The sequence below is a fragment of the Mustela putorius genome, unplaced genomic scaffold, assembly GCF_011764305.1.
Source record: "Mustela putorius furo isolate JIRA1106 unplaced genomic scaffold, ASM1176430v1.1 tig00003987_pilon_pilon_pilon, whole genome shotgun sequence".
NCBI lineage: Eukaryota > Metazoa > Chordata > Mammalia > Carnivora > Mustelidae > Mustela > Mustela putorius.
Genome location: NW_025422126.1, coordinates 8307212 through 8324098, shown reverse-complemented (window position 1 = coordinate 8324098; position 16887 = coordinate 8307212). Strand labels below are relative to the sequence as shown.

General features: G+C 37.1%; 1 protein-coding gene across 1 annotated transcript in view; it reads left to right on the top strand.

Moving 5' to 3' along the window:
• INTS4 (integrator complex subunit 4) overlaps window positions 1–16887 on the top strand; it is a 117881-nt gene that overhangs the window by 26735 nt on the left and 74259 nt on the right. The window contains exon 4 of the mRNA XM_045071316.1: window positions 2939–3045. Within this exon, the coding sequence (XP_044927251.1) occupies window positions 2939–3045 (107 nt within the window). The remainder of the gene's footprint in view (window positions 1–2938; window positions 3046–16887) is intronic.

Below are 16887 nucleotides of genomic sequence, written 5' to 3'. Positions count from 1 at the left end.
GACTGGGCTTGGCAATTGGTAGCCTCTGTACTAGGATGACCCTCTTTGGAGGACTTTAAAAAATGTTAGTGTCGGGGCGCCTGGGTGGCTCAGTGGGTTAGGCCGCTGCCTTCGGCTCGGGTCATGATCTCAGGGTCCTGGGATCGAGTCCCGCATCGGGCTCTCTGCTCAGCAGGGAGCCTGCTTCCTCCTCTCTCTCTCTGCCTGCCTCTCTGCCTACTTGTGATTTCTGTCTGTCAAATAAATAAATAAAATCTTTAAAAAAAAAAAAAAAATGTTAGTGTCTTTCATGTTTTTCTGTGGGGTCCGTCCGATTTTGCATTTCGAAGTTCATGAATCTGCTAGGAAGACAGACAAATGGCTGACTGCAGTGTTTTTTGGAGTCAAAAAGCTTTTGAAGGGGGCTAGGGAGAGGGGGGAAGTGTCTCATTTATTAGTATGTTACTACCTCTTAATCTCCTCTTCTTCACTATGTCTTCTCCCCAGTCCTCACCTGGTATCCCCCAAATGGGGAACTTTCTAGTTTAATTTCTGAATAGAATGAATTTCCTATTTCAGTGGCCACTTGGCTGTGTAGTGTAGGGAGGGAGGCAGAGGTCCAACTCCTTCTTGTTGATACCTGAGATAAATCCTCCCTTATCCCTGATTTTTGCTTTTTGTTTTTGTTGCTTTAAATCTCCCAATTCCTGAATCTGTTTAGGGTGCTCTGGCTAGAATTCATTTGTTTTGTGGGGCTGTCCTCCTCAATAGGTGTTTACTATTAGATTTCTCCATTTTTCTAAAACTTTTATTAAAAAAATTATGATATTTTTCATCTCTGAAAAATTTGTCTTAAGTACTTACCTTTATTCCTCTAGGGTTTGTTTTAGATTTTTGTTTTTTGTGGGTTTTTTTGTTTTGTTTTGTTTTTGTTTTTGGGTCTTCATGGGTTTATACCTTTTTAATTTCTTTACTTTTATACTAATGAAATTTTAGGGAAGAATAATTAAATATATGTTCACTCCATTATATTTAACTAGAAGTTTTATTAAGAGGTTATGTAGCCAGTGTCTTGTCTTGTCTTTCTTTCTTCTTCTTCTTTTTTTTTAAGATCATATTTTTAAGTAATCTCTATACCCAACATGGGGCTTGAACTCCTGAGAGTTGCATGTTCTATGGACTGAGCCAACCAGGTGCCCTGGCTGTGTATTCTGAACTTCAGTAATTTTATATGTTACGTACACCATTTTTGACATATTTGTCTTACATCTGTACTATGGTTTACTTAATATTTTTAAGTGGACAATTTTTTTTTTTGTTAAGTTAAAGAGACTTTTTCTTTTCTTTTCTTTTCTTTTTTTTTTTTAAGATTTATTTATTTATTTATTTGAGAGAGAGACTGTGAGAGAGAGCATGAGCAAGGAGAAGGTCAGAGGGAGAAGCAGACTCCCCACAGAGCTGGGAGCCCGATGCGGGACTTGATCCTGGGACTCCAGGACCATGACCTGAGCCGAAGGCAGTCATCCAACCAACTGAGCCACCCAGGCATCCCTTAAAGAGACTATTTCAATGGGTAAACGAAAATTAGTGTCCTGTGACATCAGTAGATAGTACCTGCAATTTTTATCATGTATGTTAAAACATAATTACTAATATAAAAAATGATTATCTGAATGCTACCTGAAATCCTCTTGTATACAGCCAGCATTAAAAGAACCACATTTGAGGGGCACCTGGGTGGCTCAGTGGTTTAAGCCTCTGCCTTCAGCCCAGGTCATGATCTCAGGGTCCTGGGATCGAGCCCCGCATTGGGCTCTCAGCTCAGCAGGGAGCCTGCTTCGCCCTCTCTCTCTGCCTGCCTCTCTGCCTACTTGTGATCTCTCTCTCGCAAATAAAAAAATGAAATCTTTTAAAAAAAATAAAATAAAACGACTATATTTGGAACAAGAAAAAGAATTTAGGCAGAGAAGAGAATCTGGCTGATGGGTGTGGAGTTGTTTGGATTTAGCTCTTTGCCCACTTACTAAACCTTCATTGAGCATGTAATGAATGAGTGGTGCTGGATTCAGAGAATACAAAGGTGAATAAGACACAGTCATTGCCATGAGGGATCTATCTCTTGGTTTAGTCTGATAGGAAAGTAAATAAGTTTAGTGAAGTGTTAGAGCTGATGTACAAGGTGCAGTGGAAGTGCACATGAGGAAATAGTCAGTCTTATGGGGAAGGAGGAAAAGTTCTATATAGCAGGTGAAACTATGAGATTAGTAGGTGCTTCCTGGGGAGTTGGGTTGAGAATGGAGTAGGATGTAGGTGGAGGCATTCTAGGGAAGTTAGCCTGAGTAAAGATAGAGGGATATGAAATCATAGTAACCGAAAAAAAGAGTGCTAGATGAGACTTAAAGAGATGAGGCTAGAAAGGTAGGCAGAGCTAGACTTCATGGAGGGACTGGTATGTATGTGTGTATGCCCTGCTAAGAAATTTGGATTTTATCTGGAAGGCTGTGAAAAGCCCATGAATTAATCAAGCACTAAACAGTTCTGGAGTACTCTGCCCAATCTTGTGGAGGATTTGTGTTTCATTTTTTAATTTTATTTTATAAAAGATTTTATTTATGTGAAGATGAAGGGCACAATCAGGAGAGGGGCAGAAGAGGAGAGAGAGAGGGAGGAGCAGATCCCCCCCCACTGAGCAGGGAGCCCAACTCGGGGCTCAGTCCAAGGACCCTGAGATCATGACCTGAGCCAATGTCAGACGCTTAACTGAGCCACCCAGGCACTTCAGATTCAAAGTTTTAAACGTGATCCCTTTAGGAACTTAGCTTTTGGTTGAGAGGAATTCAAGGATCAAATAGAAGAACCTACCTAACAAAAAGTTACATTTTTTTACCCAAGTAAATTTAGTTTCCTTAGTGATTGCCTTTTGAAATTCTGCAACCCAACTTTTCATCTTCCTTTCTAGAGTCTCATCAAGTCCTAGCTCAGCTGTTGGACACTTTGCTTGCAATCGGCACTAAACTCCCAGAGAATCAAGCTATCCAGATGCGATTAGTTGATGTAGCCTGCAAGGTAAGAGCATGATGGTTAGATACAGGGTTGCATCTTTCTTGAATAGTTTGCTTTGCCTGAAGAGGTAGTATGAGCTGTAAGATCTGTTTAACTCCATCCTGAATTTGTAACTGAGAATTGCAAAGGACGCTTAATGGTTTTAAGAGCTGCCTCATCCTTTTAAGCTGAGTTAAGTTGTTACTAAATGAACTTCCTCATCCTCCCAAAAGAAATGAAAATCATTATAGTGGCTGCCATGTATAGTGTGCCTAATAAATGCACTCTGCTTATTAGGGTAGTTTGTATGCAGCTTTTCATGTGTTCTCTGCAGTGCTTTAGGTGAGTACTGTTATCTCTGTTTTACAGAGGGGGCCATTGCGGTTTAGGGAGTTTAACTTGCCCAGTCTTTCACAGCTAGGAAGTTGCAGGACCGGGGTTTCAAACTCAAGTTTCTCTGATTCTAAAGCCCATGTTCTTTTTGTTATGCGTTATTGCCTCAATAAACAGACCAATTACAAATAAACAAGTGTTTTGAAAGATTTTTTGGTAGTTTTTCTTTCTAACTATAAAAGAAATACATGTATATTTGTTGTGCCTTTTGATTTATTTTGCCTCTTTTAATTAGCTACCTTTTGTACATAACTTCTAAACCTTGTAGAATTGATTTTAGTTTTGATGAATTTATTTCGAGAATAGAAAAAGACAAAGACAAATGTGTTTGAATTGTGGAAGAATATTATATTTATGGAATTAGAAAACTGTTTCTGAGCCCCAGGAAAAAGAGTGTGTCATTTATCTTAATAAACAATAACAACAACAAACAAACCCAGAACACTTTGACAAGTATAATTGAAAGTCTAAGTGGAAAAAACTAGGGATTGTGTGTTTGAGAGAGTAAGTATATATCCATGTAAGAGACTAACATGTCTGAGGTTGTGCTTGTGAGAAAAGTGTCCTAGGAAGTGAATTATTATGCTTGAGATAACAGTTTCTTCAATTTGCTTTAAATAAGCATTTTATTATAAAGATTTATATTCAAGAAAGAACTGCTTTCTTATAATTCACTGTCCAGAGGTGATCATTATTAGCAATTAGTATTGCTTTCTAATTTTTTAAACATAGAGCTCTAATCATAATTTAAATGCAGTTTTGCATTTTGCTTTTTTATTGACATTATAACAGAAGTATTTTATATTGTAAATACTTTGTAGACACTTTCAATGGGTGCATGAAATTTTGCTCAATAACTAAACTATAGTTTACCTAAATATTCTCCTATAATTGGACATTTATATTATAACCACTTTTTAAATCGTGAATAATACTGCAGTGAATATTGTTAGTCTAAAATATTTTCTGTATTTAGGTTTATTTCCTAACCATAGTAGAATTAACTAGTTGAAAGCATTTAGGTTTTTGTTTTATTTTGTTTTGTTTTTAAGACTCAATACTTCTTGCCAAATTGGCTCCCAGAGTGTTCCAGTTTTTATGACCACCAGCAGTGTATGAGAGTGCCTAATTTCACTGTACCACTCTAGCATTGGATATTACTGGGGTTTTTTTTTTTCCCTCCACTCCCCTTCTTTTGGGCCCTCCCCTTTGGAAAGCATCTGTTTGTTATCTATTTTTATAGGTCTGATTCTCCTTTTTGCTTGTTTATGTTTTTTTGGTTTTTTTTTAGCTTCCATGTGTAAGTATAGTCATATGGTATTTGTCTTTCTCAGTCTGACTTAATTCACTTAGCATAATACCCTCTAGATCCATCCATCTGTGGTAAATGGCATGTCTCATCCTTTTTTGGTGGCTGCATAATATTCCTGTGTGTGTGTGTGTGTATGTGTGTGTGTGTATACATGCACACACATATAGATACTCACACACACTGTATCTTCATTATCCACTCATCTATCAATGGGCCTTTAGGTTGCTTCTATATCTTGGCTATTGGAAACAATGCTACTGTAAACATAGTGAAGCATATGTCTTTTTGAATTAATGTTTTCATTTACTTTAGGTAATACCTAGTAGTAGAATTACTAGATTGTATGGTATTTCTATTTTTAATTGTTTGAGGAAGCTCTATACTGTTTATAGTTATTTTACTAATTTAAATTACCACCAACAATGTATGATCCATATCCTTGTCAACACTTGTTATTTCTTGTCTTTTTTATTTTAACCATTCCAATAGGTGTAAGGTGATATCTCATTGTGGTTTTGATGTGCATTTCCCTGATGACTAGTGATGTTGAGCATCTTTTCATGTATCTTTTGGGCATCACAGTCTTCTCTGGAAAAATGTCAAGGGTACTTGGCTGGCTCAGTGGGTTAAAGCCTCTGCCTTTGGCTTAGGTCATGATCCCAGGGTCCTGGGATTGAGCCCCGCTGAGCAGGGAGCCTACTTCCTCATCTCTCTCTGCCTGCCTCTCCGCCTACTTGTGATCTCTGCCTGTCAAATAAATAAATACAATCTTTAAAAAGAAAGAAAGAAAGATGTCTATTCATGTCCTCTGTCCAATATTTTTTTTTAAAGATTTTCTTTATTTATTTTAGAGACCGAGCGCATGAACAAGGGGTAGGGGCAGAGGGAGAGGGAGAAGCCAACTCAGCCTCCCTGCTAAGGTGGGAACCTAATGTGGGGCTTGATTCCAGAACCCTGGGATCATGACCTGAGCCAAAGGTGTTTACCTGAGCCACTTAGGCACCCCACCTCTGTCCATTTTTAATGGATTGTTTTTTGATGCTGAGTTGTAGAAGTTCTTTATATATTTTGGATATTAACCTCTTATTGGATATATCATTGCAAAAATATTTTCCTATTTAATAGATCTCCATTTTGTTTGATGGTTTCTTTTGCTGTGCAAAGGCTTGTTCTTTTGATGTAGTCCTAGTAGTTTATTTTGCTTTTGTTTCCCTTGCCTTAGGAGACATACCTGGAAAAATGTTGCTGTGGCCCTTGTCAGAGAAATTATTGCTTATGTCCTGTTTTAGGATTTTTGTCATTTCAGATCTCATTTATGTCTTTTTTTAAAAAGATTTTATTTATTTATTTATTTGACAGGCAGAGATCAGAAGTAGGCAGAGAGGCAGGCAGAGAGAGAGGAAGGGAAGCAGGCTCCCCACTGAGCAGAGAGCCCGCCCGATGCGGGGCTTGATCTCAGGACCCTGGGATAACAACCCAAGCTGAATGCAGAGACCCTAACCCACTGAGCCACCCAGGCACCCCTCATTTAAGTCTTTAATCCATTTTGAGTTTATTTTTGTGTATGGTGTTAGAAAGTGGTCCAGTTTCATTCTCTTACACATAACTATCCAGTCTTCCCAACACCATTCATTGAAGATAGTGTCTTTTCCCCATAATATATTCCATAATATGTCCATATTACCCAAAGTGATCTGCAGATTTGATGCAGTCCCTGCCAGAATACCAACAGCATTTTTCACAGAACAATAATACTAAAAATTTTTTTTAAAAGATTATTTATTTGACAGAGAGAGAGAGAGAGAAAGAGATCACAAGTAGCAGAGAGGCAGGCAGAGAGAGAGAGCCTGATGTGGGACTCGATCCCAGGACCCTGAGATCATGACCTGAGCCAAAGGCAGCGGCTTAACCCACTGAGCCACCCAGGTGCCCAATAATACTAAAATTTATATGGAACCACAAAAGACCCTGACTGGCCAAAGGAATCTTAAGAAAGAAAAAATAAAGCTGGAGGTATCACAATTTCAGATTTCAAGATGTACTAAAAGTCTTTAATAATCAAAACAGTGGGGTGGGTATTAAGGAGGGCATGTATTGCATGGAGCACTGGGTGTGGTGCAAAAGCAATGAATTCTGTTATGCTGAAAAGAAATAAACAAAAAACAAAAAACCAGTATGGTACTAGCACAAAAACAGACACCTAGATCAATGGAATAGAATAGAAAGCTCAGAGATAAACCCACACTTATCTAGTCAGTTAATATATGACATGACAAAGGAGGCGTGGTTATTAATGTTTTAAAACAAAAGACAAACCCATTAATCTGGTAGGAGGAAAATGTTTTTCTTTAAATATCCTTATTTTTAATTAATTAATTATTATCTTAAAAATCTCCTTTTTAAAGAGTACTAGTGAGGCTTCATATTTGTGTTTCATTTCTATTTCCTCTCTTCTGAATAAACTTTTCATATTCTTTTCTAGTTTCTCAATGAGGTTTTGTATGTTTTTTCACCATTTGTAGAGGCTCATAATGGGGTAAAAACTCAACCATTTGAAAATGGTAGATCTGTCAAAAGCTTTTGCAGACTCAAGTAAATAAAGATCATGATGCATAGTTCAGTTAGTGTTTATATTGCCTAATGCTATTTTGTCTGTGATTTTGTCATACAATGTGCTTTGAGTAAAGAGTCACATACAGTAACCTTTTCAATAGAAATAATACAGAATATGTTCTCTAGCCACAATGGAGTGAAATTAGAAATCATTAACAGAAAGAAATTTGGGAAGCCCCTAAATATGGAAATTAAACAATATACTCTTATAGCACCAATGGGACAAAAAAGAAATCAAAAAAGAAATTTAAAAATACTTGGAGGTGAATGAAAACTCACAGGATGTAGCTAAAGCATGCTTAGAGGGAAATTTATAGCTCTAAATGCCTATGGTAGAAAAATCAAAAGAGCAAATCAGTAACCTAACCTTCCACCTTAAGACACTGAGAAAAGAAGAGTACACTAAATATAAAGCATGCAGATGGAGGGAAATGTGAAAGACTAGAGTGGAAATTAATGAAATAGAGAACAGAAAAACAGTGGGAAAAAAAATCATTGAAACCAAAAGCTTGGTCTTTGAAAAGAAGAACAAAATTGATGAACCTTTAGGTATATTGCCCAGGAAAGAAATAGAGAAGATCCAAATTACCAGAATCAGAAAAGGAAGAGAGCACATCAATACCAATGTGATAGAAATAAGAAAAGATTTAAAAGAAAATTATGAATAATGGTATGCTAATAAAATAGATAAATGAAATGGACAAATTTTTATAAAGAGACAGATTGCAAAAACTGACTCAAGAAGAAGTAGACAATCTGAATAGACCTCTAACAAGTAAAGAAATTAAATTAGTAATGAAAAAACAGAAACCTACTGACAAAGAAAATCTCATGCTCAGATGACTTCATAGCCAACATTTAAATAGGAACACCAGTTTTTCACTTTCCTCCAAAATAAAAGAGGAGTGAACACTTCCCAGCTCATTCACTGAAGTTAGTATGAACCTAAAAACCAAAACGAAAGACCTCACATGAAAAGCAAACTCTAGACCAGTGGTTTTTTTTTTTTTATGAATATGGATGTAAAAATCCTTAACAAAATGCTAGCAAGCCAAATTCAGCTATTTGTAAATAGGATTATACACCATGACCAAATGGGATTTATTCCAGGAATGCAAGTTGGTTCAACATCTGAAAATAAATTAAAAAAGAATAAAGGACAAACTCCATGATTATCTCAGAATAGATTGAGAAAAAGCATTTGATAAGATCTGATATAATTTCATTACAAAAATAATTTTTAAAAAACCTGGGAGTAGAATAGAACTTCTTCAGCCTGATAAAGCCATCTGTGAAAAACTGACACCTAACATACTAATAGTGAAAAATATTGGATGCCTTCCCTACCTAAGATCAGGAACAAAACAGCTATGTTCTTGTGTCATATGTCCATTCTACATTGTACTAGAGGTTCTAGCCAAGGCACTTAGGCAAGAAAAAGAAATAAAAAGTATCTGTCCTGGGAAGGAAGAAATAAAACTATCCTATCTATTCATATAACTGGACCTTATACATAAAAAATTCTAAGGAATCCATTAAAAAACTATTAGTGTGATAAACAAGTTCAGGAAGGTTGCAGAATACAGTGTCAATATAAAAAAATTAATTATGTTTCTGCTTATTTGCAGTGACCAATATGAAAATGAAATTAAGAAAATCCATTTATTACAGCATCAAAACTAATTAAATGCTAATACATTTAATAAAGGAAGTACAAAACTTGTACTTGAAAACTGAATGGATTTTTAAAGGGAACCAAGATGGCCAAAACAGTCTTGAAAAAGAACAACACAGTAACAGGTACACTATCAGATTTCAAAACTTACTAAGCATCAATAGGTAGATGTAAAGATCAATGAAATAGAATTGAGAACCCAAAATTAATCCAATGTTTCTTTGGTCAACTGATTTTTTTTATTTAAGATTTTTTTTTTTTAATTTATTTGACAGACAGAGGTCACAAGCAGGCAGAGAGGCAGGCAGAGAGAGAGAGGGAGAAGCAGGCTCCCCGCTGAGCAGAGACCCCCCCCCAATGAGGGGCTCGATCCCAGCACCCTGGGATCACAACCTGAGCCGAAGGCAGAGGCTTTAACCCATTGAGCCACCCAGGTACCCCTGGTCAACTGATTTTTGAAAGGGTACCCATACCATTCAATGGAGAAGGAACAGTCTATTCAACATGCAGTGCTGGGACAACTGGATATTCACCTGCAAAAGAAAGAATTTGGAAACTTAATTAACACCATATGTAAAAATTAACTCAAAATGTATCAAAGACCTAAATATGCCAGCTACAACTATAAATTTCTTAGAAGAAAATATAGTTATAGATTTTCATGACCATGGATTTGGCAGTGGATTATTAGATGTGACAAAAGTACAAGGAACAACAACAACAAAAATAGATAAATTGGACTTCATCAAAATTGAAGAATTGTGTTGGAAGGACACTATCACGAAAGTGAAGACGGTCCACAGAACAGGAAAAAATTTTTGCAAATTTTATGTCTAATGTCTAGACTTTATAAAGATTTCTTACAGCCTAACAATAAAAATGCAAATAACAAAATTAAAAAATGGGCAAAGGATCTTAAAAAGGCATTTCTCCAAAGAAGATATACAAGTAGCTAATAAACAAAAAAATGATGCTTAGCATCTTCAGTCATTAGGAAAATAAGAATCAAAACCACAGTGACATGCAGTTTCACGCCTTTCGGGTGGTTATGCTAAAGAAGGCTCGACCATACCAAATTTTGGTGAGGACTTAGAATAATTGGAGCTCTTACATTTCTGATGGAAACGTAAAATGCCTCAGCTGCTTTGGAGAACAGTTCAGCAGTTCTTCAAAAAATTAAATATACAGGCTTACTATATGACCCAGCAATTCCATTTGTAGATATATTCACAGCAGCATTATTCATAACAGCCAAAGAAACAATACAGAGGTTGAAAAATTCACCACAATTCAAAGGGTGAATTCTTTAGAATAACAGTTTTATTGAAATGTAACTCACATAGCACGCAGTTCATCCTGTTAATGTACACAATTCAGCAGTCTTCAATATTTTTATGCATGGGAACAATCACCATCACAGTTAATTTTCCAACATTTTCATCATTTTAAAGAGATGCCCTTTTGTCACCAAGCACATAGATATTCCTCTATCTATCCCAGCCTTCAGTACCTACCTACCTACTGATCGAATTTCTGTCTCTGTTAGATTTGCCCATTATGGAAATTTCATGTAGATGGAATCATATAAGTTTTTTGTAAGTAGCTTCTTTCATTTGACATGTTTTTGAGATTCATCCAGGTGTTGTATATATTAATATTTAGTTCCATTTTATGCTCAAAGAATATTCTACTTTATTTTGTTGATCCATTCATCAGCTGCTGAGATGGTCATTTGGGTTGTTTCCACCTTTTGAGTATTATGAATATTGTTGGTATAAACATTTATATACAAATTCTGTGTGAAAATGCTTCAGTTCTGTTGATAGATGTGCTTACAAGTTTTGGTTGGAAGTATGTTTTCAGTTTTGGTTTTTTCAGTTTTTTTGTTTGTTTGTTTGTTTTCTTCTTTTTCTTTTCTTTTTTTGTTTTTCTTTAAATTTTTTATTTCTTTTCAGTATAACAGTATCCATTGTTTTTGCACCACACCCAGTGCTCCATGCAATCTGTGCCCTCTCGAATACCCACCACCTGGTTCCCCCAACCTTTCACCCCCCGCCCCTTCAAAACTCTCAGATTGTTTTTCAGAGTCCATAGTCTCTCATGGTTCACCTCCCCTTCCAATTTCCCCCAACTCCCTTCTCCTCTCCATTACCCTTGTCCTCTATGCTATTTGTTATGCTCCACAAATAAGTGAAACTATCTGATAATTCACTCTCTCTGCTTGACTTATTTCACTCAGCATAATCTCTTCTAGTCCCATCCATGTTGCTACAAAAGTTGGATATTCATCTTTTCTGATGGAGGCATAATACTCCATAGTGTATATGGACCACATCTTCCTTATCCATTCCTCTGTTGAAGGGCATCTTGGTTCTTTCCACAGTTTGGCGACTGTGGCCATTGCTGCTATAAACATTGGGGTACAGATGGCCCTTCTTTTCACGACATCTGTATCTTTGGGGTAAATACCCAGGAGTGCAATAACAGAGTCATAGGGAAGCTCTATTTTTAATTTCTTGAGGAATCTCCACACTGTTCTCCAAAGAGGCTGCACCAACTTGCATTCCCACCAATAGTGGAAGAGGGTTCCCCTTTCTCCACATCCTCTCCAACACATGTTGTTTCCTGTCTTGTTAATTTTGGCCATTCTAACTGGTTAGAGGTGATATCTCAGTGTGGCTTTAATTTGAATCTCCCTGATGGCTAGTGATGATGAACATTTTTTCATGTGTCTGATAACCATTTGTATGTTTTCATTGGAGAAGTGTCTGTTCATATATTCTGTCCATTTTTTGATATGATTGTCTGTTTTGTGTGTGTTGAGTTTGAGGAGTTCTTTATAGATCCTGGATATCAACCCTTTGTCTGTACTGTCATTTGCAAATATCTTCTCCCATTCCCTGGGTTGCCTCTTTGTTTTGTTGACAGTTTCCTTTGCTGTGCAGAAGCTTTTGATCTTGATGAAGTCCCAAAGTTCATTTTCGCTTTTGTTTCCTTTGCCTTTGGAGACATATCTTGAAAGAAGTTGCTGTGGCTGATGTCGAAGAGGTTACTGCCTATATTCTCCCTTAGGATTCTTCTTCTTTTTTTTTTAATTTTTAATTTTTTATAAACATCTATTTTTATCCCCAGGGGTACAGGTCTGTGAATCACCAGGTTTACACACTTCACAGCACTCACCAAAGCACACACCCACCCCAATGTCCATAATCCCACCCCCTTCTCCCAACCCCCCTCCCCCCAGCAACCCTCAGTTTATTTTATGAGATTAAGAGTCACTTATGGTTTGTCTCCCTCCCAATTCCATCTTGTTTCATTGATTCTTCTTCTACCCACTTAAGCCCCCATGTTGCATCACCACTTCCTCATATCAGGGAGATCATATGATAGTTGTCTTTCTCTGCTTGACTTATTTCGCTAAGCATGATACACTCTAGTTCTATCCATGTTGTCGCAAATGGCAAGATTTTCTTTTGATGGCTGCATAGTATTCCATTGTGTATATATACCACATCTTCTTAATCCATTCATCTGTTGATGGACATCTAGGTTCTTTCCATAGTTTGGCTATTGTGGACATTGCTGCTATAAACATTCGGGTGCACGTGCCTCTTTGGATCACTACGTTTGTATCTTTAGGGTAAATACCCAGTAGTGCAATTGCTGGGTCATAGGGCAGTTCTATTTTCAACATTTTGAGGAACCTCCATGCTGTTTTCCAGAGTGGCTGCACCAGCTTGCATTCCCACCAACAGTAGGAGGGTTCCCCTTTCTCTGCATCCTCGCCAGCATCTGTCATTTCCTGACTTGTTGATTTTAGCCATTCTGACTGGTGTGAGGTGATATCTCATTGTGGTTTTGATTTGTATTTCCCTGATGCCAAGTGATATGGAGCACTTTTCCATGTGTCTGTTGGCCATCTGGATGTCTTCTTTGCAGAAATGTCTGTTCATGTCCTCTGCCCATTTCTTGATTGGATTATTTGTTCTTTGGGTGTTGAGTTTGCTAAGTTCTTTATAGATTTTGGACACTAGTCCTTTATCTGATAGGTCGTTTGCAAATATTTTCTCCCATTCTGTCAGTTGTCTTTTGATTTTGTTAACTGTTTCCTTTGCTGTGCAAACGCTTTTGATCTTGATGAAATCCCAATAGTTCATTTTTGCCCTTGCTTCCCTTGCCTTTGGCGATGTTCCTAGGAAGATGTTGCTGGGGCTGAGGTCGAAGAGGTTGCTGCCTGTGTTCTCCTCAAGGATTTTGATGGATTCCTTTCGCACATTGAGGTCCTTCAACCATTTTGAGTCTATTTTTGTGTGTGGTGTAAGGAAATGGTCCAATTTCATTTTTCTGCATGTGGCTGTCCAATTTTCCCAGCACCATTTATTGAAGAGGCTGTCTTTTTTCCATTGGACATTCTTTCCTGCTTTGTCGAAGATTAGTTGACCATAGAGTTGAGGGTCTATTTCTGGGCTCTCTATTCTGTTCCATTGATCTATGTGTCTGTTTTTGTGCCAGTACCATGCTGTCTTGATGATGACAGCTTTGTAATAGAGCTTGAAGTCCGGAATTTTAATGCCACCAACTTTGGCTTTCTTTTTCAATATCCCTTTAGCTATTCGAGGTCTTTTCTGGTTTCATATAAATTTTAGAATTTTTTGTTCCATTTCTTTGAAAAAGATGGATGGTACTTTGATAGGAATTGCATTAAATGTGTAGATTGCTTTAGGTAGCATAGACATTTTCACAATATTTATTCTTCCAATCCAGGAGCATGGAACATTTTTCCATTTCTTTGTGTCTTCCTCAATTTCTTTCATGAGTACTTTATAGTTTTCTGAGTATAGATTCTGTGCCTCTTTGGTTAGGTTTATTCGTAGGTATCTTATGGTTTGGGGTGCAATTGTAAATGGGATTGACTCCTTAATTTCTCTTTCTTCTGTCTTGTTGTTAGTGTAGAGAAATGCAACTGATTTCTGTGCATTGATTGTATATCCTGACACTTTACTGAATTCCTGTACAAGTTCTAGCAGTTTTGGAGTGGAGTTTTTTGGGTTTTCCACATATAGTATATCATCTGTGAAGAGTGATAATTTGACTTCTTCTTTGCCGATTTGGATGCCTTTAATTTCCTTTTGTTGTCTGATTGCTGAGGCTAGGACCTCTATTACTATGTTGAATAGCAGTGGTGATAATGGACATCCCTGCCGTGTTCCTGACCTTAGCGGAAAAGCTTTCAGTTTTTCTCCATTTAGAATGATATTTGCGGTGGGGTTTTCATAGATGGCTTTGATGATATTGAGGTATGTGCCCTCTATCCCCACACTTTGAAGAGTTTTGATCAGGAAGGGATGCTGTACTTTGTCAAATGCTTTTTCAGCATCTATTGAGAGTATCATATGGTTCTTGTTCTTTCTTTTATTGATGTGTTGTATCACATTGACTGATTTGCGGATGTTGAACCAACCTTGCAGCCCTGGAATAAATCCCACTTGGTCGTGGTGAATAATCCTTTTAATGTACTGTTGAATCCTGTTGGCTAGTATTTTGTTGAGTATTTTCGCATCTGTGTTCATCAAGGATATTGGTCTATAGCTCTCTTTTTTGATGGGATCCTTGTCTGGTTTTGGGATCAAGGTGATGCTGGCCTCATAAAATGAGTTTGGAAGTTTTCCTTCCATTTCTATTTTTTGGAACAGTTTCAGGAGAATAGGAATTAGTTCTTCTTTAAATGTTTGGTCGAATTCCCCCGGGAAGCTGTCTGGCCCTGGGCTTTTGTTTGGAGATTTTTAATGACTGTTTCAATCTCCTTACTGGTTATGGGTCTGTTCAGGCTCTCTATTTCTTCCTGGTTCAGTTGTGGTAGTTTATATGTTTCTAGGAATGCATCCATTTCTTCCAGATTGTCAAATTTGTTGGCGTAGAGTTGCTCATAGTATGTTCTTATAATAGTTTGTATTTCTTTGGTGTTAGTTGTGATCTCTCCTCTTTCATTCATGATTTTATTTATTTGGGTCCTTTCTCTTTTCTTTTTGATAAGTCTGGCCAGGGTTTTATCAATTTTATTAATTCTTTCAAAGAACCAACTTCTAGTTTGGTTGATTTGCTCTGTTGTTTTTTTTGTTTCTATTTCATTGATTTCTGCTCTGATCTTTATGATTTCTCTTCTTCTGCTGGGCTTAGGGTTTCTTCCTTGTTCTTTCTCCAGCTCCTTTAGGTGTAGGGTTAGGTTGTGTATTTGAGACCTTACTTGTTTCTTGAGAAAGGCTTGTACCGCTATATATTTTCCTCTCAGGACTGCCTTTGTTGTGTCCCACAGATTTTGAGTTTTGGGGTTTTTTTTTTAAGATTTTATTTATTTATTTGACAGAGAGAAACACAGCGAGAGAGGGAACCCAAGCAGGGAGAGTGGGAGAGGGAGAAGCAGGTTCTCTGCCGAGCAGGGAGCCCGATGCCAGGCTCAATCCCAGGACTCTGGGATCATGACTTGAGCCAAAGGCAGATGCTTAATGACTAAGCCACCCAGGCGCCCCATGATTTCAGTACTTTTGGGTCTATTTATCCTGGGAATGAAATGGCAGGGCCATTATACCTATATTTAACCTTTTTGTTAAAATGTTTTTGAGTTGTGGTAAAATACACATGTTTTTTTTACTTTAAATAAATTGCATATTTTTTAAAATTAAATAAAATATGCATAACATAAAATTTACCATTGTAATCATTTTACAGTGTACAGTTCAGTGGCATTAATTATATTATCTTACGCCATCATCACCATCATTCATTCACCCATCTCCTTACTTTGCAAAACTGAAACTTTATGAGTTAACTAGTAATTTCCCATTTTCCCCTTACCCCCAGTCCTTAGTAAGATGCTAAGGTGCCTTTTGCTAAGAAAGAGAATTTTGGGAAAGTATTAGGTTGAGACAAAAATCCAGACACCTCAGCAATTTCAGACTTACTGCCAAATTATAAAATAATGTACAGCTGCCTGGGTGGCTTAGTTGGTTGGGTGACCGACTCTTGATTTTGGGTGAGGTCTTGATCTCAGGGTTCTGAGTTGAACCCTTGTATTGGGCTCCCTGCTGGGCATGGAGCCTACTTAATAATAATAATAGTGATGATGATGATGATAATGTAAAGAATTTCCATATATCCCTCTTCCTGATTCACTAATAGTTAACATATTCCCACATTTACTTTATCATTATCACTGTGTATATACATATTATCTTTTCCTGAACCATGTAATAGTAAATTGCAGTCATAATGCCCTTTTTCCACCAAAGTAATACTTAAATACTTAAGTGTATTTCTTAAGAAGGGTATAATTTTGGGACATCTGGCTGGCTTATTCAGCTAAGCGTCCGTGCTTGATTTTGGCTCAGATTATGATCTTAGGGTTGTGAGATCAGGCTGTGTGTGGAGGTCCACACTGGGTGTGAAACCTGCTTAAGATTCTTTCTGTTCCTCTGTACCTGTTAACCGCCCCCCACACACGCACGCGCATTCTCTCTCTGAAGTAAATACATCTTTTAAATAAAAAGGATGTAATTTTTATAAACACAGTGCTGTTCTGAAAATCAGGAAATTTAACTTCATACAGTACTAATACTAATCTCAGCCTTTATTCACATTCTTCTGGTTGTCCCAATATTATCCTTCATATAAATTTTTCTTTCTGGTTCAAGGTCACAGAATGCATTTAGTTTCCATCCCTCTTCTTTAATTTGGAACGGTCCCTCATCCTGTCTTTGTCTTTCATGACCTTGACGTTTTTGAAGAATATAGACCATTTATTACAGAATGTCTTTTAATCTGTGTTTATCTGTTCAGTCTGTATAATCTGTATTTCCTCTGTTTAGATTCAGGTTAT